The 24283-nt window shown below is 42.2% G+C and overlaps 4 protein-coding genes across 7 annotated transcripts in view; 2 read left to right on the top strand and 2 right to left on the bottom strand.

Annotated features, from left to right (window-relative positions):
* LOC121690252 (C-type mannose receptor 2-like) overlaps positions 1–24283 on the top strand; it is a 1098322-nt gene that overhangs the window by 790274 nt on the left and 283765 nt on the right. The window lies entirely within an intron of this gene.
* LOC121690244 (NACHT, LRR and PYD domains-containing protein 3-like) lies at positions 2442–10646 on the top strand. 4 transcript variants are annotated; one of them, XM_042070691.1, is made up of 6 exons: positions 2443–2979; positions 5679–7401; positions 7709–7792; positions 8006–8089; positions 8723–8800; positions 9334–10645. In XM_042070691.1, the coding sequence occupies exons 1-6, from the start codon at positions 2673–2675 to the stop codon at positions 9668–9670; spliced, it is 2613 nt and encodes an 870-aa protein (XP_041926625.1). In that variant the 5' UTR covers positions 2443–2672; the 3' UTR covers positions 9671–10645. The 4 variants fall into 4 exon arrangements, 3 of the variants coding, with proteins under 3 accessions (XP_041926626.1, XP_041926627.1, XP_041926625.1); XR_006025020.1 differs by lacking the exon at positions 9334–10645 and having other exon boundaries at positions 2442–2979; positions 8011–8089; positions 8723–8739; XM_042070692.1 differs by lacking the exon at positions 8723–8800 and having other exon boundaries at positions 2442–2979; positions 9334–10646.
* On the bottom strand, positions 13407–15086 carry LOC121690277 (cold-inducible RNA-binding protein-like). The gene has a single exon (XM_042070769.1). The coding sequence runs from the start codon at positions 15069–15071 to the stop codon at positions 14457–14459; it is 615 nt and encodes a 204-aa protein (XP_041926703.1). The 5' UTR covers positions 15072–15086; the 3' UTR covers positions 13407–14456.
* Positions 13407–23217, bottom strand: LOC121690279 (glycine-rich RNA-binding, abscisic acid-inducible protein-like). Its single transcript, XM_042070772.1, has 2 exons — positions 22247–23217; positions 13407–14088 (listed from the first exon to the last, which is right to left on the bottom strand). Exon 1 carries the CDS (start codon positions 23087–23089, stop codon positions 22559–22561), a length of 531 nt encoding a protein of 176 aa, XP_041926706.1. The 5' UTR covers positions 23090–23217; the 3' UTR covers positions 13407–14088; positions 22247–22558.

Consider the following 24283-nt stretch of genomic DNA (forward strand, 5'->3'; position numbering starts at 1 on the left):
CCCTTCAGTTAGCTCTTTGTTAACTGAGACCCTATTGGACCCCATGTAAAAGTCACTCAGCCGCACAGAGAGAATTGGAAGAGTTGATTATTTTGCACTTGAAATCAGTCCATGTAACGACCATGGCTTGGTTTTTTTTATGTGTTTTTGTTTTTTGTTTTTGTATTATAACTAGCTTTTCTTTCAGTGATTGATGTTGCTAGCGCTGATAACTGTTGTTGTTGTTGATATGGCATATGTAGTCACTGGTTGTTGGCTGCACCACTCTCTCCTTCTGTGTCCTGTGTCAAAAGTTTGTTTATATTTGAACTCAACAGCCAATCAAAAACAACAGCCCTCTCTACCACACTGCTGATTGGTGGATGCTCTACTACACTATCTCAGATGGTAACAATGACTGCAGGCCACATTGGCTACAAAGTGTTTCCAATATTACATCTAGTCATTGTTATTCTTGAGAAACGTGCCTATGAACTTGCTCATCATTAGAATGACCTTTTTAAAAATCTGGAAGCCTGGAATTCTGCAGGATAACATCTAGTTATCTAGTTCTTGCTCTGTCATTGGGACATAAGCTACTTTCCATTTGGAAATCTAATAGACCTTGCCTACAAATACTGCCATCTTTGCCTATATAAGGAATTGCGGGTACTGTAAAGGATCCTGATCTCCTTATATGGGCAAAGATGGCAGCTTTGGGTCCTTTTTGTAGGCGAACTTCAGAGGCCTGTCGGCCTACTCCTCTCTGAGTCGTAGAGAGAGAGGCATGGTTCCGGGCTCACTTCTGGGTTTCTATGACGTTAGATCCTCATTTCCTCCTGCAGACGTCACATTTAAACTACAATGTCATGGGGCAGCTGTAAGGCCAGGGGAACCCCCAAATATATGGGTGCTCATGGGGGCCCAGGTTTGAGTCCTTCCTGCGTTCATGTCCTGATCCCACCCCATCTCTCTCTCTCTCTCCTGTCTCTCTCCACTGTTCTATCCATACAGGCAAAAGCCCCAAACATATATTGTAAAAGACATTTCAAAGACACCGATTGGGTTGGGATTTTTTCCCCTATCGCGTTTTTCTATTCGTTTTCCCTTGACCACAATGGAGAATGTCATGAGGTCAAGGAAGGATATGAGGATGATATCATAAGTACTTACGAAAATACCACCGCACATTTAAGAGGATCCAACCTTATTTACACTAGGCTCCGTAATTATGGGAAGGCAGGTGTTATTGACTTGTGTCACATCGGTTGGTTTTTGTTCTCTGGGACAACACTATGACCCTCACAAAGATGCTTCACTGGACCGTATGCTAAAGGAGATTTGAAAGGAAGCATTAAAGGCATGTCGAGAATCCAAACAGTTCTTTTCACAAATATTCAGTCAGTTCGTACCCATAGGATCTAGGAACCTTCCTAGAAAAAGACTTGCCAAATGCAGCCACAGTTCATGTAATCCATTCGAACACGTCCAAGAGGGTCTTCTAACTCATTGCAGAATCACTATCTCATGATTTGAAAGTGTCATGAAATCAGAGAAGTTGCAGGCAATGAGTCATCTCAAGCATATGAGCAAATGGACATTTAAGTGTGATATGAGCAAGCAACCACTTGGCTAAAAGCATATTCCATTGCTCATCTCAGACCCTCATCTTATCCTAGAGAGTAGACTACGTCAAAAAAAAACAGCCTAATAATGCTTCATCTCATCTTAGAGAGTAGACTACGTCAAACAAAAACAGCCTTACAATGCTTCCGTCGTGTTAAAAACAGGAAGTTGTTAAACCCCCTCCAAGTTTGTGTAAATAGTCTCTTCGGCCTCAGTATTTTTTATGTGCTTATTTTATTTTCCTTGTAACTATTTATTACATTGTTTGATGTTGCTCAAGTGCAATTACTCTGTAAATGAAAACTGATTTTGACATAGGTATAGATTTTGCAGTGTTCATTTGTTGTTCCTTTGCTGTTGTTTTGTTGTTGTTTTGATGTTCATGACGTGATTTGATCAGAGCATGCGAGATTGTGTAGGATTGTGTGTTTCTTTATTGTGTTAATAAATGAATTTCCATTCCTCACCTCTGATTGTTAACCTCAGACACGTTTCATCCACTACATCTGATATTAATATCCCATCTGATATTATTGGGATCATTAGTTAGTTTGGAATCACTCTAGTTCACCACCAATTCTTTTTTAAATATATTGATGCATATCAGGAGACTGTCCCTGTAAAGATAAAGTACTTTAGTATTTAAAGTATACTTTATTGTAGATATCTCACTGTACATCACTCTGGGTTAGAGTGCCTAGTATTAGGAAAACATTGTACTGCCTTGCATCATCCCGTAAAAGAAGTCAAAGTTTCCTGTTTTCTCAGGAGTGTGTGTATGTGTATAAGAGGCACAGGCTGAGACATGCATTCCACAACTCTCCCTCTCTTCCTCTCTCTCGCTCTCACGCTCTCTCTCTCTCTCTCTCGCCCTTCCTCTCTCTCACTCTCTCTCCAAACAGACTCCAATAGTGATAACAGAAACCAGAGCCGCATTTGCTCTGTGAGGCAAGTTCAGCCACAGCCGCTTGTCCTCGTGGTGAAACCTCAACGCCAGTTAAGTAGTAAGGGAAAAATAGTTCACTCTTCTATAGCCGAAACCAGGAGAGGTCATTTTTATCTTGGGAATGACGAGGACACCTGTAGTATCCTGCTTGCGGACCCTGCGGGAAATGCGGGGGGGTTTGGTGGACCGGGTGGAGGGGAGTGTGGACCTCGTCCTGGAGACACTGGTGTCCAGGGAGGTGTTCACACGTGACGATCGCGAGGAGGTGCTGTGTGAGAGGGGGCCCAGGGGGAGAGTCCGGAAGGTTTTGGACATTCTGGACTGCAAAGGCGAAGAAGCCGCCGGAACGTTCCTCCTGGCAGTCAGCCACCTGAGCGACGTCAGCACTGAGGTGTCGGTGCAAAGCATCGTTCCGACCCACAATGCAGGTAAGAGCAAGAACGATCCAGACAGACAGATAGACAGACAGACAGACAGATAGACTTTATTTGATTAACACAACATTCAATATCACTGCTATATCATTTTACTTGCCATTCACAACTGAAGTTCCTGCACTTTGGAAAGCCTGTTTAATGCCTTAGTGACATAAAGAGTTGGATGGCTACACATTTCTAACAATGAAATAAAAAGAAAACAGAGATAATTATTTTTGGTCTGCTTAGCTCTGTTGCTAAGCTAAGCAGGGCACTTGGATCACAGGCTGTAAACTGCCACAGTGAGGTCAGAGATCTAGGTGTTTACCGAGATTCCCCTTTGAATTTCCGTAAACAAGTCAGTACAGTTAGGCAATTAAGAGCAGTTTTTCAGTGGAATCGTGCAAATAGTCATACAAGCACCAAATTTGGCACAGTTGTTCTCTAGGGCATACTAAAACAATTTGTCCAATTGGCCACTGGAAACCAGAAATTGACCCGACTAAAAAAAAATGTTCTCATAGAAATGCATGTACTGGCTCAATTGCACCAACGGTAACAGACAGGGGAGGATCCAAGGATTCAGTGATTAATGATTACAGTGATTAATTTTTTCATGAATATTGGCTATACGAGTCAAACGTTAGGCTACAGTGGTTCTCAGAGTGTGCAAACGTGCAACCAAAGTTTTCCAAAATCTCCACTCTGGCCGGTGTTTTTAAAAACTCCATTTGCATCTAAATGGCTATATAAATATAAGTATATAAATGACAGGGTCAAACGCAGAAAAATATTACCGTCTGCATTGTTTTCAGTGTCGTCTAAACACCACCCAAGAGTCATAAACAGACCGACATATGAATTAAAGGTTGTATCAGCGATAGCGGGGATACGTCACTTCTGTTAATGTTTAAACAAAACAGAGAGCTAGCTCGCTACTCCCTCCCCCTCCCACCCGTGCAATTAAAACTCTCCTAAACGCGCATCTCGTTGGTTATTGGTTGAAACACTTTATTTTGCCTTTGAGTGGGTTGCCAACCTTTGTTGGTAGCAATTGTTTTTGTGTACAGATCTCGGAGCCTACAGAGACACAGTGTTTTGACGGCTTGTGGGGCAGACAGCTAGTGGATCGTTAGGAAAGATTAGATGAATGTGATCATTTATGTTTGGGCCTTTTTTGGGCCTGAAATCGCTGATACAACCTTTAAAATAACATCTGATCCAGTGGACTGAGAAATGTAATGTGGAACCAAGGTGGAAAAAGTATTTTAACGTTACCATTTTGCCGGGTTGATGGGGTCAGGTGGGGCTTGAAAATTCCCCTTCTTCAGTGGGGAATGACAGAAAAAGTTTCAGAATCACTGGGCTACATGCATTAACACAAAAAGCCAAAAGGCATGTTTGCTGAATTCAGTTGTATGTGCGTGTTCACAATGAATCCACCAGTACACGTACAAGTTTGGTTTTGATACATGAAAGTGTTGTTGAGATGATCTCACTTCCTATTTGGCGGCATTGCAGTAATCTGACTTCCACACGTACAGTTGTCTGGAATCACAGATGTATAAACGCCCCCTCCCCACAGACACACACATATGCACATAAGCGTACATACACACACACACACACACACACACACACACACACACACACACACACACACACACACACACTTCACTTCACTTGCACAAACATACACACACACACAGAGACAATTACCTTCACACATACATACACACACACACATACGTTCACATACACACACACTCTCACATAAGCACACACACACACACACCTTTGCACGCACACACACAAATCACAAATCTGTGTATCCTGGTAAAATCTTTACATGGCTCTAAAGCTGTGAGATCAGGACTGTTGGGAGAATTGTGAACACCTAGAATGACATCTGGAATGGAATGTATCTGACCCATTACGATATCACACACCCTAGCTTATATAGGTCTCTCAGCTTTAACGGCCGTTCACACCAAGAATGATAACTATAACCATAACGATAAAAGCGTCAACACTGACCAACGATAAGCAAAGTCTCTCCTTGTGTTAATGAATGTGATGTCTAAAATGTTATGGATTCTGATGGGCCGTTAGCTTTTTTTCATTCTAAAAATCGCTTTGAAAGTTATCCCCAAGGATAACGTATTTCATGTTGTTATTGTTAAACATGCAATAGTAATTCCTAGCAATGGTCTTGAAAAACAAAATTGTATTGCTGTAAGTCGCCTTGGATAAAAGGATAAAACGAATAAATGTAATGTAAATGTGTATTCACTTGACAATGACTGTTGATCTGCTACCAAGAGGAGGCGGCTACATTTCATTACTTGACAGCTGCAACTACTGACCAATACAACAGTAGTATCATGTGAAGTCCAAGCCCAGTGACAAATTTCCAGAGTATTTCCAGTTCTGTTTCACATTTGAAAGCCTCCTCACTATTGTTGTTACAGTAATACACTGTGTTACTTTTGTTAAATACCTCTTATCACAATAGGCTATTACATTACAATATAATAATGTTTCTGGTAATGATATAACAAAATAAACCATGGACTACCACATTTACAAAGTATTCTAATTTATATTTAATCATATATATATATATATATATATATTTCTAAAATCAATCAATGCCAAGTATGCACACTTCTCATGCATTCTATTTTTCAATGTATTTCCCTGGCTTCTAGAATATTCCAGTGTGATGCAGAAGCACAAGGCTGTGCTGCGCCGGCGGAGTGATAGTATTCTGTTCTGCAACACCCGGCACGGCGAACAGGTCCCCTTCCCCCAGCACTACGTGAACCTGCTGGTGGTGAAGGGGCACCACAGCCTGGAGCTGAAGAAGCACGAGGTGCTGACCTTCGGCCAGCGGCGTGTCGCTTTGCAGGGGAAGGCCCTGGAGAAGAGGCTCATCAAACCCGCGCAGCTCTTCGCTAACACTAACAACGCCGGCTCGCGGCCACCCAAGAGGGTCCTGGTGACAGGCGTGGCCGGCATCGGCAAAACGGTCCTCGTGCAGAAGATCCTGTACGACTTTGGGAGCGATGTGGAGCACGTGCAGTTTGACTTTATCCTTCAGCTAACCTTCCGGGACCTGAACCTCATTTCGAAGCCGGTGAGCTTCCGGGACCTGGTGCTTCGCAAAAACAGCCACCTTAGCAAATGTGTGGATGCCATCCTAGCCAACGAGAGCAAACTCCTTATCGTTCTCGATGGCTTTGACGAGTTTAAGCACTACAAGTCTACAGCTGATGTGGACGTGTTTGTGACCGAGCCAGGTGAGGAGGGAGAGGTCACAGAGGTCATCTCCAGCCTCATCCAAGGCGAGCTCCTTCCAGAAGCCTCCGTGCTCCTCACGAGCCGGCCGATGGCTGTCAGCCACGTGCCGGTGGCCTCGGTTAACTGCTTCGCCGTCATTACAGGATTTTCCTCTGCAGAGATCAGAGACTTCTTCGAGCGATACTTCCAACAGGAACCGCTCGCCCAACAGATGTTTGAGAAGGTTGCCGCTAACGAGATAATGCTAACCCTTTGCTACATCCCTGCCTTCTGCCATATTGTGTGCAGTATCCTGAAAGACAGCGATGGTTTGGCCAGGGAGAGCCCCAAAACAATGACAGACATATACACCCAGTATCTGGTGGCCTTGCTGCGGTCACACACCCATGGACGTGTGGACGATGCGAGCGAACGGCAGAGACTGAGAGAGATCGTACTGAAACTAGCTAACCTGGCCTACGAGAAACTCATGGCCCACGAAACCCTGTTCTACAGCAGTGACATGGAGGCCGTGCAGTTGCCCGACTCCACCATGGTCAGCGCCTTCCTGGACAAGACGTCTGTGCAGGAGCCGGGCTTCACCGAAGACGTCTTCTCCTTCACGCACCTCACTGTCCAGGAGTTCTTCGCAGCGCTTCACTGCGCCGTAGCGGGAGAGGTGGCGTCGCCGGACGTCGAAAACAACTCCAGCAGCCGTCGCCAGGAGGACGAGGTCACCGCAGGACACCTGGACCTGTTTGACCGCTTCCTGTCTGGGCTGCTCTCCGAGAGGAACCAGAGGCTGCTGTCCAGGAGCGTGGGGTTGGACCCGTCGGCGACCCGAGCAGAGGTCTACCGTGAGGGGCTTCTGAAGAGCCTCCAGGCCCTGTGTGAATCCGGAGGCCCCATCCTCACTCAGCTCCACTGCCTCTTCGAGCAGCAGGACAACAGCCTGCTCCTGGACTTCCATCCCAGCACGCTGAGGGTGAACGTGAGCGATGTCAGCCTCTCGCCCATGGACTACGCTGTGGTGAAGCACTTCCTGCGGCAGACGGCGGGGACCATCTCAGAGCTGGACCTCACTGGGTCCAGCATCACTGCCGCAGGCCTAACTGTCCTGCAACCTCACCTGAACAGGTGTCGGAGTCTGTGGTGGGTTTGTTTTCTTCAGTTCCATGGTGACAGTGGCTTAAAAATACTGTTCTGTTTTGTATAATTACAAGTACAAATTAGGTTTTAGTTATTGTTTGCTGTTTATATTGTGGTTTGGATTAATTACCAACAATATATTTAATTTGATAATACATTAGCATTATGATTAAAAACATTTTAAATGACCACTGATATATACTTTATTATATCATGTAAATATTCATTGGTTTTATTTTGTCTTGTGCAGCTGTCACAAAGTGGGAAGTATAAACCACAATGGTACTCATGTGTCATTATTTTTGATCAGGCTTGGTGAGAACACCCTTGACATGGAAGTAATACATGTTATCGCTCAAGTGTTACAATCTTCAGATACCTTAACGTATCTTGGGTAAGTTCCTAAGAGTCCTGAACTCTATGTTGAACTCTATGTTGAACTCTATGCTGAACTCTATGTTGAACTCTATGCTGAACTCTATGTTGAACTCTGTTAAACTCTATGCTGAACTCTATGCTGTGCTCTATGCTGAGCTCTATGCTGGACTATGTCATGCTTCTTATCTGCTGTGTAACATCAACATTGACCTTATTGAGATCTCTTTAGTTTAGGTTGGTCTGATATTGGTGATGAAGAGGTTTTGGTCCTCGCTGATGCCATAAAGTGCAGGCAATCCCTGCGGGAGATATGGTGAGTTTCTCTTCCACACCTGCTCAGTGCTCACACAATGTGACTGAGAAGAGCTAATGCGAATGGAGCGCTAATGCTAACTTCCTCTGGACTGATCAGCTGCCTTTTCCTTTCTGTATGGCCACAATCCCACAGAGGCCCAGGGGGTTCCCCTTATTCGCTTTATTATAGTTTGGGGCTTTTATTCAAGTAAGAACAAAAGAGTGTCAGAGAGAAGCGAGTGGGAGAGAGTGATGGGGTGGACTGGGGTGGGGAAATTAAATGACCGTGGATTTGAGCTCAGGGTGCCGTGGGATGACCGTGGGCTGGATTTGAGCACAGGGTGCCGTGGCCATGTGGACCCCTATGTGGTACAGCTGCCCCATAGAGTTATATTTCTGTTGTTTTGTTTACATCTACAGTACACATTTGACTTCTTTGATCTTGTGCAGGATGTAGGGGGACAAGATCATCTACTGTGGCCTGTAGAGTTATACAGTATTTCTGTTGTTTTGTTTATATTAAATCATTTGACTTCTTTGATCTTGTGCAGGATGTAGGGGGACAAGATCATCTACTGTGGCCTGTAGAGTTATACAGTATTTCTGTTGTTTTGTTTATATTAAATCATTTGACTTCTTTGATCTTGTGCAGGATGGAGGGGAACAGGATTAGCTATGAAGGCCTGCTGTCTCTGAGTGCACTTACACCGTCCCCACTGCAGACTGTAGTGTGAGTAAATTAGCAAAGACCAGCAGTCTCCTCTGCAAAGTCTGCAGTTTAGCCCAGATATGTGGAGGATTTGCCAAATAGCCTTGTTGTGTTTTGAATGCACAATACCCAATGGACTACAGAAATGATGTCACTGGTGATGAGCTAAAAGGACACACTTCTTGAGATGAAATCAGTGAAATTAAATCAGTTTCAAATCAGCAATTGTTAAATTATACCAAGGGTAGATACATTGCAACAGTTCAAAACATGAAACTATTTAAAATAATATATTATAATATATAATAATATATGAAATTGGAATTAAAGAGACACACACACACAACACACTCACCCACAAACAAACAGACACACATACACACACACACACATACACAACACACACACACAAACACACACACACACAAACACAAACATACACACACACACACACACAGACACACACTCTCTCACACACACACACACACACACACACACACACACACACACACATGCATGATCCCCAAGGCTGATTGAAGCTGCCTACTCCGCAGTGCGATTTGGAACGAGGTGAGCGAGGAGGAGGAGTCGCTGCTGAACGGTGCGTCGCTGGACAGCCAGTGCGTCACCGTGTCCTTCACCGATGACCTCATATGGAAGGCGTGGTGCCAGTGGGTCCTGAAGCGTTGCCAGGGCAACAGCACCAAGAAGCTGATGGGCATCCTCCACAAGGTGTGCCGGAGCTCCGAGCGGCGCCAGGACGTCCCGTGGACGCGTAGCTTCTACGGGGAACTTCTGGAGCTCATCAGGAGTCGGATCGCCGAATGCGACGAGGAAGACGAGGACGTGCGCATGAGACTGGAGAAGTTTGCGTCTATTGTGGCCAGCTAACTCAATTCCATTCAACTTTCCTCTTTATCTATATCATGTCATTACATTTTAATATGTTTAAAGGCACTTTTCAGACCCAAAGGCCTGAATCCCACAGACCTATTTAGTGATTATGGTGACCTGGCATTTTTATGTCAACTTCATTCCAATGGAAAGTTTTTTGGGTTTTTTTAATCAGATCAACATCTCTGTGAGATCTTTGTTTTGCATAATATGCATAATACAGTAATATCATATTAGTAGTTATTTAACCTAATGCAATGTTGTCTTTATTTGTATGTTTATTTATGTGTGTGTATTTATGTATGTTTATTGTGTCTTGCCATGTATAAATTATACATTTTCTTCTCTATATAGGTACATTATTGTTTTTGTATTTATTAGACAGGAGGTAGTAGCACTCTGAAGACCTTGAATATTTCAGGAAATCAGTGGCAAACTAAATTTTGCATTTTTGATTACAACACGGTTCCATAGTGAAAGAGTCCAAGTGCTAAAATGACCTGTCTGCGGTCCAGACCTGTCACATTTGTGCATCGTGGACTGAAATCCTAAAGCGGGTAAAAATAAGATAACATTTCATTCTCCAAACCCCAGCAACTGGTTTCCCCAGTTCCTAAACATGTGCATAATGTTGTTAACTGAAGAGGTGAAGCAACACAGTGGTAAACATGCCCCTGTTCCAAGTTTTTGAGACGTGTTGCTGGCATCAATTTCAAAATGAACATTTATCTTCTCATAAACAATATAATTACTCTTGTTGTAGTTGGGCTTTTCTGGTAATTTACGATTAGTATGACTTATAAATTGTTGCATTGTTTTCATTTACATACACAGCATCCCAACTGTTTTGGAATTGAGGTTGTACAGAGGAACTGTACAGAGGCTACCCCTACAACTACACGGTTCCCAGTGGTGTAGTCTAGTTAGCTGTAGTAGTAGATATACTGTGATTTAGTAGTTAGCTGTAGTGGCTGTACTGTGATCAACCCCAAATGTTAACACGTATCCTTGCCTATTTTAAGTGGGTATACTGAGATGGTGATGGTTTTTAAGTGGGTATACTGAGATGGTGATGGTTTTTAAGTGGGTATACTGAGATGGTGATGGTTTTTAAGTGGGTATACTGAGATGGTGATGGTTTTTAAGTGTGTATACTGAGATGGTGATGGTTTTTAAGTGGGTATACTGAGATGGTGATGGTTTTTAAGTGGGTATACTGAGATGGTGATGGTTTTTAAGTGGGTATACTGAGATGGTGATGGTTTTTAAGTGGGTATACTGAGATGGTGATGGTTTTTAAGTGGGTATACTGAGATGGTGATGGTTTTTAAGTGGGTATACTGAGATGGTGATGGTTTTTAAGTGTGTATACTGAGATGGTGATGGTTTTTAAGTGTGTATACTGAGATGGTGATGGTTTTTAAGTGGGTATACTGCGATGGTGATGGTTTTTAAGTGTGTATACTGAGATGGTGATGGTTTTTAAGTGGGTATACTGAGATGGTGATGGTTTTTAAGTGTGTATACTGAGATGGTGATGGTTTTTAAGTGGGTATACTGAGATGGTGATGGTTTTTAAGTGGGTATACTGAGATGGTGATGGTTTTTAAGTGGGTATACTGAGATGGTGATGGTTTTTAAGTGGGTATACTGAGATGGTGATGGTTTTTAAGTGGGTATACTGAGATGGTGATGGTTTTTAAGTGTGTATACTGAGATGGTGATGGTTTTTAAGTGGGTATACTGAGATGGTGATGGTTTTTAAGTGGGTATACTGAGATGGTGATGGTTTTTAAGTGGGTATACTGAGATGGTGATGGTTTTTAAGTGTGTATACTGAGATGGTGATGGTTTTTAAGTGGGTATACTGAGATGGTGATGGTTTTTAAGTGGGTATACTGAGATGGTGATGGTTTTTAAGTGGGTATACTGAGATGGTGATGGTTTTTAAGTGGATATACTGAGATGGTGATGGTTTTTAAGTGGGTATACTGAGATGGTGATGGTTTTTAAGTGTGTATACTGAGATGGTGATGGTTTTTAAGTGTGTATACTGAGATGGTGATGGTTTTTAAGTGGGTATACTGAGATGGTGATGGTTTTTAAGTGTGTATACTGAGATGGTGATGGTTTTTAAGTGGGTATACTGCGTAGTCCTGCGTATCACATAGACTACACCACTGACAGTTTCGGTGGCTTTGTGTTTCTTTTTGCATCATGACCACATGAGATTCAGCATAATCTCCAAGATGGTGATCTTATCAAGATAACAAACAAAAGGCCCATGCAGGGCCAAGAAGCCAGCTGAGGTGTGAATAACATTTACATTTAGTCATTTACATTTAGCCATTTAGCTGACACGTTTCCCAGGCAACTTACAACAAAGGGAACAGTCAAGGTACAGTGCTGGGTGTAGACCTTTGAGAACCATCCCAGGAAAGGGGGAAGATAAAAACTAAATTATCATACAGAATACCAAAAGGTTGCCAGACCTGTTTGCATGAGAAGTCTAATTAATTTACATTTAGAGTGCAGGATTTGGCAAGAGTTTGAAATGCTTATGAGGTCAGCCCGAGTGTGTTTTAAGTGCTTTGTTACAGATTTTTATTGAAATAAAGAATGAATGCTGCATCGACCAAGCCATCCTCTGTATGTCGTACACCAGTGTTTCTCAAAGTGTGGTCCGCAAGCTATCCCAAGTGGTCCGTGAGCAGACTTGGTAAAATATAATATAGATGAGTTGGTTGCAATCTTGAACCAACTTGTATGTAAACATTTCTGCTAGATTGCCTATGTAAGCTACACCAGTTTAAATCATATGAATCCTCCGACACAATAAGCAAGGTGGTTCAGTGAGTAGGCCTATTGTCTAATATACTACTGAAGTAGATCTGTTTTTTTTTTAGCTGGTGGTCTTTGAGGTTTTTGAGGTAAAGTGGTCCTTGGTCTCAAAAAGTTTGAGAAACAGTCTTACACTAAATGATGGTGGATTACAACATTTCATGTTAACTTATAACTTAGGCCTACACATAATTTCTGATATATGTATTTAAAATATGTATGTATGAAATACAAAATCTAATTTGTATGTTAATGGGTTGAGGCCAATGGGTTTATTTTTTTTTATCAAAATAACTTAGTGTCCATTTTTGTATTTAAAAATTTAAATTTTTAAAAAACTGATTGGTGCTAAATCATGCCAAGCAGCTACTGTTGGTGCTAAATTACGCCAAGCAAACACTATAGTTTTAACCAGATTTATCCCAAAATCAAACAGATCCAACAACTTGAATCTGGTACCATTTCTCACACAGGTTCAGCAGTTTCAAAATCGAGATCCAGATTCATTGAAAGGTGTAGTGAGGAATACAAAGAATGCAGTCTGCCTGACTGCAGTTGGAATTGGTCTCATTGGAACAGTAGAATGGAGTATGACATCAGGCTAAGCAATACGCTGAACCACCATCTTGTAGTGATGTAACATTTTGGTACTATACGTATGATAGTATTTTGGTAAATACTTTATATGTACTAAGACTACAGTAAAACACAGCAATGATTACAGTATTAGCAGTATTAGCCTGCAGAACTATTACACACTTCCATGTACTTCTTTATATTACTAGTTATTCATGTTAAGGGTATAGTCAGGTTTACTACCTTAATAAAGCAAGCATGAGTAGTGTGCAATAGCAGAGCATGAATCCAGAACATGTGGTAGAATCTAAAACACTTTTGTTTTTTCCAACAAATCCATCGTTTAATTGGGCTTCATGAAGCCAAAAATAAAAACACACACATAAGAACCAACAACAAAAGAACTGAGGAATGTCAAATAAGAGTTGGTACAGAGAGAGAGCAGGGCACAGAGTAACGTTCTCTCCCCTCTATGTGAAGGGAGGATATCAGCACGTGTGAACAGGTTTGAACAGGTTCTCCCCGACAGTGATTACTTTTTTTCGTTTGAATGTTTGTTGCTGTTCTTGTTTCCTTTAGCCTAACAGTTTGTTTCAAGTCCATAGTTAACTGTGGAAAATAAAATAAAAAATACAAAATAAAAAAAAAAAGCGAGAGAAACTGTAGGCTCGGAGGAGCAAGAGTCTCAGATACCCCAGAATGACTGAAGAGGGGGGTAGTGAGCCCTGGAGGGGCTGAGCTGGGGCTGGGCCAGTAGCGGGCCGAATCTGGTCCAGTAGTAGCAGGGCAGTTCACCAGTCTGAAAGGAAGCCATGCTTTGGAAACTGGATCGTGCCCCTCCCCCACCCCGCGTTGTTACGTCACCTCACACAAATACTTCTTTTCTGGTTTGGCAAGCGCTTCATGAAAAACTGCATGGACCCTATTAAATGCGGCGTTTTAGCCAAAATAAGACAATGACAATTTAGTTTGGTCTTAAGGATGCCTGTGTGGCAGACACGTCTCTTTTCAAATAAAAAAAACTACAACGGAACAAAAACTGTTCGGATTGGTTTGGCCCAAAAGAAAGCAGGAAGTCACCATCCACTATGACAAAGCAACATTTTTACAAAAAGATTAATTCGTTTTTTTGGTTCACAAACGAGGCTGTTTGATTTTACTGGATGAAGGACCAAGAATTGGCTGCAAATGAGACTGTGTGATATGCCAACAACGAGGCAGATTTGCTTTTAACTTGTTCTAACTGTTTTTGTAAGTAAATAAAATTCAACATAGGAATGCGCGATTTGCAAATCGCCAAGAAAACAAGAGAGAACTTGACCAATTTGGGTTTTCTCGCGGTGGGCATCTTTGTGATGTGTCGATCTCAGTAGCCGCCATTTCCTCCTGAGGAGTAACCTCCACTCCGGCTGGAGTAGCCGCCGCCACCGCCTCTGCTGTAGGAACGATCTCCGCCACCACCGTATCCACGATCTCCGCCGCCACCGTATCCACGATCTCCGCCTCCATATCCACCGCCACCTCCATATCCTCCTCTGCCACGACCGCCACGGTAGCCGCCGCCGCCTCCGCCGCCACGGTAGCCGCCGCCGCCGCCAGGCTTTCCGGCCTTGTCCACGCGGATCTGTCTGCCGTCGACAGACTGTCCATTCATTGCCTCCAAGGCGTCTTTTGCATCGTCTGGGTTGTCGAATGTGATGAAACCAAAGCCACGCGATCTATCGGTCTCCCGATCTTTGGCAACGTGAACGTTAGAGATAACCCCATACTTAGAGAAAGCTTCTTCAAGGGACTGCTCCGTTGTGTCGAAGCTAAGTCCACCGACGAACAGTTTTCCCTCGTCAGACATTTTGCTGCTGTACGCCTCGTGTGCTGAAGAGCAAAGGCTGTTCTTCGTGATGTGCGCCTGAATCCGGGGCTCGTGGTGGGAGTCTTCCGCTCTTTCGTCGGTTTTTATTGGCAGTTCGCGAACGAGGTGCATTGTGGTGAGTATCTTCACGCCCCCTTTCTTAAAATTTCGCGCTAGTCGCTACCCTTCAACGCCATCAATGAGCGACAACCGGCTTCCCATCTGTTAAGCCTGTAATGTTAATACAAAGAAATTTGCAGTCGAATTGCACCAGTAAATAAAAATACAACACGTGATATATCATAATATCTCCTCACATAAGATGTATCGTTTTTTTTAATTACAGAAACCCAAGGGAATAACTACAAAAGTATAACAACAAAAATGCTTTATCATGAAGGACCCCAGAGGCCGCCAAACGAATCCATGGCGTTTGTGTTAGCTTTTTAGCAATGTGATACTCATAGTGCGTAGTAGTAAGTTAATGTTGAATGTTGATTAGAAACGTACACCTGCGATACTGAAGTTTCGTTAAGGTGAAATACGTCTCTCTGGTAACACGAAGTAAAGTACATGTGAAAGACCAAGTTGACGTTTGATTGTTTTGTCACTGAGTTAGCCAACTCTCTTCATTAGCCATCCTGCTAACTATCTAGCAAGCCATGTTATGGAGAGGGTGGACGCGGAGCTTTGGTTGTTAAATTGACGCTTATCTGACTTAATTATTACCTGAAATCCCTGCTATCCAGCTAGGGACTATAGTTCGACATACAAAACTGTAGGCTTAGTGTATTCTTGTTATCTGGTGAGCTCACACCATGTTGTGTATACGATATAGCTTAAGTTTACAGCTTAGCCCTCCTGTTGTGTTCGTTTTATGTTCACTAGTTTTGTATTCCCGGTCAAAAATGACGGCTGCATTATGACTTTTTATAAATCCAGAGTAACATATATATTATCATCTAATGTTGTGATATCAAATATAAGCTTATGTTCTATTGGATATTACCAGTTTTGAGCTGTCATTTGCTATTTATGGCCTGCAGGCCTAATTGACCTGAGCTCATGCAAGTCAGAAAGAGGACGATTCTATTGGGCAAAGGTTCCAGTGTAGTGGGGTTCTGTGTAGGCCATTTGTTATTTTCATTTCAAATTAATGAAAAAGTTTCGTTTTCACTTCTAAATTGTAGATAAAGGTCCATAGAACAATTTTGGTTCAAGGGCCAATCAAGCTGATAAAAAGGTGCCCTCCAATTAGAGATTATGTAGATTTCCCATTGAAATGAGTGGGATTCTTTGGATTTAGGTGGAAAAGTATATGTAGATTTTGCTCTAAACCATGAAGGGGAAACTGATTCTACCATATACCATATATTTTTTGAAAGCTTACACCCTCAGGATGTGATATGACGGTATGCACCACCCTCCTCATTACCAGAATATCTGAAACCCACACTTGAGTAAAAGTACAGATATTTGATCAGAAAATTACTTAAAGTGAAAGTCATCTATAAGCATACCACTTAAGTAAAAGGCTAAACAAATATGTTATTCCTAGTACTTAAGTATGACAGGTAGCCTATTACAAAGCATACTTAAGTAGGCTACTGAAAGTAGAAGTACAAAGTACTAGTAAAGGCTTTCAAAGTTTAAATGGGGTGACAACCCCCTCCCTTCTCTATGCTTTTTAAAAAAATAGAAAAAAGCTGTCAGAACTTTGGATAAGCTATTAAGTTCATGCAGTACCTTAAGACTGGGTGCCTACAGTTCATACACAATGTCTTCAAAGTCTGAACAAAGGTATGGCTGCCATTCATTTTTCACTGCTGCTTCCTTTTAGGCCTATAATGAAGTTTATCCAACATGTTTAGAAAGACAGCTACATCACATATAATGAAAAGCAAGCAGTTAGAATTTATTTAATTCAGCTCCTTACAACAGTCTACATAGGCATAGGTGTGCTATGTCTTATAGCTATATTTGCTAGGCCTTAACTCTGTCACTATGTCTTCATTCATTGTGGTGATATCAGGTCAGCAAATATCTAACATGCCGAATGGAAACTGTGGCTTTTGTTTTCACTAACACTTGATTTGCACTTAATGCTGCTAATGAAAAAAGTAGTGAAGCAAAAGTAAAAGTAGGAAGAAAAATCAAAACTCAAGTAAAGTACAGATACTCCCCATTCATACTTAAATACTGCACTTATTTCTACTTAGTTACTTTACATCTCTGCTCATTACTATGCAGCCCATAATCAGTAAGTTGGGTGTTGGTGAATTGGGATATTCAATTGTTATACAATCATTGGGGGATCCCTAGCATCCCTCCAATACCAAAACTCTGCAGCTATAGGATCCTGATGAAAGTGCGGAATATGAGCACATTACCCCCATTCTTCACCCACTCCACTGGCTTCCTGTCTCCTCCAGGATTGACAAGGTTTCCCTCCTCACTCACCAATATGGAAATGCCCCCCCATACCTCAAAGAACTACTCAGCCCCCAAAACACAACATGCTCCCTCCGCTCCACTCACTCAAACCACCTCCACATACCCAGAACCAAACTAATGACCATGGGGGATAGGGCTTTCTGTGCTGCTGCCCCTCCCTGACACCTTGAGGGCACCACAAACCACAGACAGTTTTAAAAAAGGGCTAAAAACATTTCTTTTTAGCAAAACTTTTGGTGTCTCCCTTTTAGATGTTTTTTAGATGGTCCTGTTTTAAATCCACATTTTTCTTTGGCTTTTTTACTTTTTAACTTGTAGCACTTTGATATGTCTGATGAAATTTAAAGTGCAATACAAATAAAATGTATTATTATTATTTATTATTGTTTCATCTGTTTCACCTATGGTGCTGGGCTAAATGTTGTCAGCCATAGGCCTACCCCCAATTTGCCAACAGCCAATTTATTATTATAGGCTGCATAATTATGAGAAGGGACATGCCTCATATCACATCCTGAGGGTGTAAGCTTTCAGGACATATATGATTTCTATGGTAGGATCAGTTTCCCCTTCATTGTTTAGGCCTAGAGACCAAAATTTACTGGTTGTAAACACTTTCGCCTAAATCCAAAAAATCCCATTCATTTTAATGAAATCTAATTGGAGAGTAATTTCTTGATTAGCTTGCTTGGCCCTCGAACCAAAATTGTATAGACCTCAATCTTCCAATCAGAATTAGAACTTTTGCATCAATTTGAAATGACTGAGTGGGGGTGGGGGCTGGCATAGAAGCAAATGGGGGGGGGCACAATGGTCTAAATTGCTATGCTTGTGTGTTTAGGTGCTGTGTTAAGTCATGCAGCCTCATGATAGTCAGAATAAATTAAACTTAAACTTTTTTGAGAGAAGAGAATTGTCAACAAGATCACAAAGACAACACGAGGGTTAACCGACTTCTAGATTTGGACCAGACACGAGTCATGACTGACACCGATAAGAGACCTTTGGGTGGAGGTGGCGACGCAAACCTTCACAAGGACAGGTTCCTGAAACAACTCATTAACGAGTAGAGGGATGGATGTAAGTTTTCACTTGATGTTTTTCGTTAATATACCATTGGAAATACGCTGACTTAAATGTTGGTTCAGCCTTCATTCCTTGTTGTTCACATCCTCCTCGCTCTGACTGCACCCCTCTTACTACTGTGACACTAGCAAGCTAATTAAATGATCTCAGTTGTATATGTGCTTTCATGTTTCTGTGTGCAGATGTGGACATAACAGTGATGACAGCATTCAACCGAATGGAGAAGCTCACTACAGATGTGAAAACATTGAAAAACTCATCCAGGGTGGAGGTGAACTAAACTTTGTAATCTATTTTTTCAATATTTTTGCACCCAACTGAACATGCCCAGATTTGTTTATTTTCAAGTGGCAAATAACTAAAAGTCATCGATATTTGTTAGATGGTGAAAATAATAACTCCAGAGAAATCTTTGCAAACCAGGGAAAGAGCTGAAAAACAAATTGGACTTGGACAATTGGACATTTATCTGAAATCTCTGAATGTTTTAATAATATTATGTCCTGTAGATGATGCACTCCCCAAATACTTCACAATATCATGTTGGGAAGCATTAAAATTACATTAGAATTAGGTTTACACAGTGATGATAAATGACCCCTACATCTTTACTTCTAGAGACCCTGCCTCTCTGGGATGCTCTTTTTCATACCCAAGTGTGTTGCCAGTTACCCTAATTAGTTGTGAAACATTCCTCCTTTTGTTTTCTTTATCATTACACAACTTTTTCAGCATTTTGTTACCCCAGTCCCAACTTTTTTTTAAACATGTTGCTAGTATCAAATTCAAAATTAACATATATGTTCCATGAAATAGTCAAATTTGTCATTTTCAACATTTGATATGTTGTCTGTGTCCTTTTTGCAACTAAATATGAGTTTAAGAGATTTGCAGATTATTACATTCTGGTTTTATTCACATTTTACACCATGTCCCAACTTTTTCTGTTTTGGGGTTGTACATCAGCATCCCCCGTTACAAGTCCACAGGTCCGCCTAAAGGAGTTTGAGACTGCGGAACAGGCCCTGAAAGCCACAGAGGTGAGTTATCATCATCATTACACCTCATCAGTGGCAGCAGCAGGCCAGCCGAATCCAATCCAGGAACGTTCCAGTAAAAGAACTGGTGGTAGCATAAGGCTCCATTTCCATTACAGGGACTTGCTGCACTACCCAGTTAAAGGGGACAGGTACAGGAAGGCCTTGGTATTCAGCCCTTTCAGCTGTTGGGTCTCCACTGCTTACAGGACCTACCCATGCTGCCTTTGCTCCACAATATGGCACAGCAGCTGCAGCAAATACTTTCCCCACACTAGGGATGTAACGATTACCGGTGTTAGGGTAAACCGAGATAACAATGTTGATAATAATTACCGCTTTCATTTCAAAAATCATAATTATCATGGTTGATTACCACGGTGTGGAAACCGTCTGTTTAATCCTTCCCAGCTTCATCCGAGCCTATACTTTTGGCATAGGCTTGTTCCAATGAAACAAAACTGGTACCCTACTGATGGGTAGATGATGGATTTAACCGTGATTCGGATTCGGGGAAAGACAGAACATTTTCACCGCAAAACGTGCACTGCATCATGTTGCCACTCTGCGTCTTTTTATGTGCACGTCCACATTAAATCCATTCCACTCACGTTATCAGGAGAATACCGTAGCCTAAAGTTTTGTACTGAACTGAAATAGGAAACTCAGGGTGAGTTAAGCTATAAGCACATAGCCAATTAAATATGACTGAACACACAATGCCACAGTAACGTTATGGAATGAGTTAAGTATGCTCAGCTCAGCCAGGTTTGTTTGGGCAGTCAGGATGTAGGCCTATGAATGTGAACTAAAATATGCCCTTCTCCAGTAGCAATAGGCCACCTTAAAATGCACCAGAATACAGGCACCCCCCTCAGCACCCCCAGGTAAATATGAGTTACAGCGTCCCTGGTTAAACTTTCGATAAGGTTTTGCTTATATTTTTGTAATATAAATCACTGTCACACTTTTTTTAAACTATTTCAGCTTGTGTAGGACTATCAGTGCTTTCTGAACATATTGAACACACTTTTAAAAAAACTTATCATTTTGGTCACTACAACCGTGAGGTTAAATTTCCATAGCGTGACAGCCCTACCCCACACTAATACTCTTTCACTTAAATGTTCACTTACAGTAACCTACACTAGCAGTCAAAAGTGACACTTACATTTCCATTCCACCACATTATAGACAGTACTTAGTATGTATACATACTGGTGTTCTAAGTAAGTATATATACTCTTTTGATCCCGTGAGGGAAATTTGGTCTCTGCATTTATCCCAATCCGTGAATTAGTGAAACACACTCAGCACACAGTGAGGTGAAGCACACACTAACCCGGCGCAGTGAGCTGCCTGCTACAGCGGCGCTCGGGGAGCAGTGAGGGGTTAGGTGCCTTGCTCAGGGGCACTTCAGCCGTGGATGTGGGCATGGGAGAGCAGTGCTCAACTACTTCCCCCACCGGTCAGGGAGCAAACCGGCAACCATTCAGTTACAAGCCCGAAGCCCTAACCAGTAGGCCACGGCTGCCGCTAAACTGAGATTTGCATTGTTTTTTTTTTTTTAATCAGGGCAGCAGTTTTCAGATTACATTATGTGCTTACATAATTGCAACACCGTTCTTGACTGTTGTAGAAAGAAATGGCTGATCTTTGATGCAATATCTATATTGCCCTTTAGCAGCAACCACTCATGCAATGTTGCAAAGGCACATTCTGTTTTCTAATCCGATACCATTTTAAAAGGCTAACTAAGAAACCATTTTACAATTATGTTAGCACATAATATAATCTGAAAACTGCTGCCCAGAGTAAAAAAAACATGAATGTTTTTAGGTGGTATTCTGTCTATAATGGAGTGGAATGGAAATGTCTTAGTGTCTCCAAACTTTTTACTGGTAGTGTAAACATTCATACTACCCAATTATACACCTTGGAGGCTAAGAACATAAGTATTAGCCTGCAGAACATGAAAGTGTTATAGCCTACACTTCCATAGACTTCTTTATATTATTACAGTTCTCCATCTTAATTGGGTATTGTCAGTTTTATTACCTTAATAAAGCAAGCATGAATAGTGTGCAATAACAGAGCATGAATCCAGAACATGTGGTAGAATCTAAAACACTTAACCCCCCAACAAATCAATCATTTAATTGGGCCTCATGAAGCCAAAAATAAAAAAAAAAAACACATACGAAACCAACAAAAGAACTGAGGAATGTCAAATAAGAGTTGGTACAGAGAGCAGGGCACAGAGTAACGTTCTCTCCCCTCTATGCGAAGGGAGGAGATCAGCACGTGTGAACAGGTTCGAACAGGTTCTCTCCAACAGTGATTAGGCTACTTTTTTTCGTTTGAATGTTTGTTGCCGTTCTTGTTTCCTTTAGCCTAACAGTTTGTTTCAAGTCCATAGTTTACAGTGGAAAATAAAAAGAGCGAGAGAAACTGTAGGCTCGGAGGAGCAAGAGTCTCAGATACCCCAGAATGACTGAAGAGGGGGGTAGTGAGCCCTGGAGGGGCTGAGCTGGGGCTGGGCCAGTAGCGGGCCGAATCTGGTCCAGTAGTAGCAGGGCAGTTCACCAGTCTGAAAGGAAGCCATGCTTTGGAAACTGGATCGTGCCCCTCCCCCACCCCGCGTTGTTACGTTACCTCACACAAACACGATCAAATCACTCAAATATGGCGTTTCAGCCAAAAATAAGACTTACGATTTAGTTTGGTCCTACGTTTCTGTTCTTTCAAAAACACTACAACGGAACAAAAACTGTTGGAATTGGTTAGGTCCAAAAGAAAGCAGGAAGTCACCATCCAATATGGCAAAGCAAATATTCAACAAATAAGATGAATTCGGTTTTTTGTGTGTTCATGTGTAATATGCCAACAACGAGGCAGATTTGCTTTTAAATTGTTCTAACTGTTTTGTAAGTAAGTAAAATTCAACATAGGAATGCGCGGTTTGCAAATCGCCAAGAAAACAAGACAAAACTTGACCAATTTGGGTTTACTCGTGGTGGGCATCTTTGTGATGTGTCGATCTCAGTAACCGCCATTTCCTCCTGATGAGTAGCCCCCACTCCGGCTGGAGTAGCTGCCGCCACCGCCTCTGCTGTAGGACCGATCTCCGCCGCCACCGTATCCACGATCTCCGCCGCCACCGTAGCGATCACCGCCGCCGCCGCCACCGTAGCGATCACCGCCTCCACCGTAGCGATCACCGCCTCCATATCCACCGCCACCTCCATATCCTCCTCCACCTCCATATCCTCCTCTGCCACGACCCCCGCGGAATCCGCCGCCGCCGCCACGGCCGCCAGGCTTACTCCCAGCCTTATCCACGCGGATCGTTCTGCCGTCGAGAGACTGTCCATCCATCCCCTCCAAGGCGTCTTTTGCATCTTCCGGATTGTCGAATGTGATAAAACCAAAGCCACGCGGTCTATCGGTCTCCCGATCTTTGGCAACGTGGACGTCTGTGATAGCCCCATACCGAGAGAAAGCATCTTGAAGGGTCTCCGTCGTTGTGTTGAAGCTAAGTCCACCGACGAACAGTTTCCCCTCGTCAGACATGTTGCTGCTGTACGCTTCTCGTGTGCTGTAGCAAAGGCTGTTCTTCGTGATGTGCGCCTGAATCCGGGCCTCGTGGTGGAAATGGAGTCTGCTGCTTCTCTTTTGTCGGTTTTTATGGGCAGTTCGTAGCCTAAACGAGGTGTGGTGAATATCTTCACGCCCCTTTTCTTAAAATTTCGCGCTATCTTTCATCAATGAGTGACAGCCGGCATCCCATCTGTTAAGCCTGTAGCCTAATGTTAATAAACATCTTATTGAATTGCGCCAATAAATAATAACACAACTCGTGGTAGGCTATATCATAATATATTGTCATATATAAGATGTAGCCTATCGATTCTTTAATTAGCCTACAGAAAAGTAACAGCAAAATGCTTTATCATGAATGACCCCAGAGGCCGCCAAACGAATCCATGATCATTGTTTGTGCTTTTTAGCAATGTCATGTTATCAGATGGCCCTTGTATTGCCAAAGTAGGCTAATTGTTACAAAATGTAGCCTACAGTAGCCTATCATGATATAAGCAATTATACAGGTAGGCCTATACAAGGGCAAGTACAAGTACGGGCAGTGTAAAGAACATTGGGTTCTCAACAGGCAAGGACATATTGGGCAGCAATAATACAGCTGTCTGTGTCTTCTCCCAATAGGTAGGCAGTATTTTATTCGGGTTTGGTCATAGAAATCAGGGATTTTTTCTTTAGTATAAGTATAAGTATACTCGTTTGATCCCGTAAGGGGAAATTTGGTCTCTGCATTTGTCCCAATCCGTGAATTAGTGAAACACACACAGTTCATTTCTGGGAAGTATTTATTGTGAATTGATTAAAATTTTAGGCATTCTGTTAAAAAGTGTAATTCAGTTTCGACAACATCATCTCTGCACTGCTGGCATAGACGCTGGTCTTTTGGAAGCCAGGTCTTTTTGTCTATTCCTGTTTCTGGCTAAGCGGTGTTTACTGAGTCTGCATTTTGTTAGTGTGCTTCTCAAATTTGTTTCTTTTATTTTTGTAGGTAATTGTGCAAGTGTGTATTTCCTGTTTAAGGTCAAATAGCATTGCATTTTGCTTTGGGATTGTGTTTTAGATTGCCAATATTCATCATAAATGTCTTTTAGGTTTTGAGGGGTTTGGTTAATCCAAACCTTTTGTGTGGATGTGGCCTGGTTTTGGGCCTTTAAAGTGTCTTTACTC

This window comes from Alosa sapidissima, chromosome 18, assembly GCF_018492685.1.
Source record: "Alosa sapidissima isolate fAloSap1 chromosome 18, fAloSap1.pri, whole genome shotgun sequence".
In the NCBI taxonomy this organism is placed as follows: domain Eukaryota; kingdom Metazoa; phylum Chordata; class Actinopteri; order Clupeiformes; family Clupeidae; genus Alosa; species Alosa sapidissima.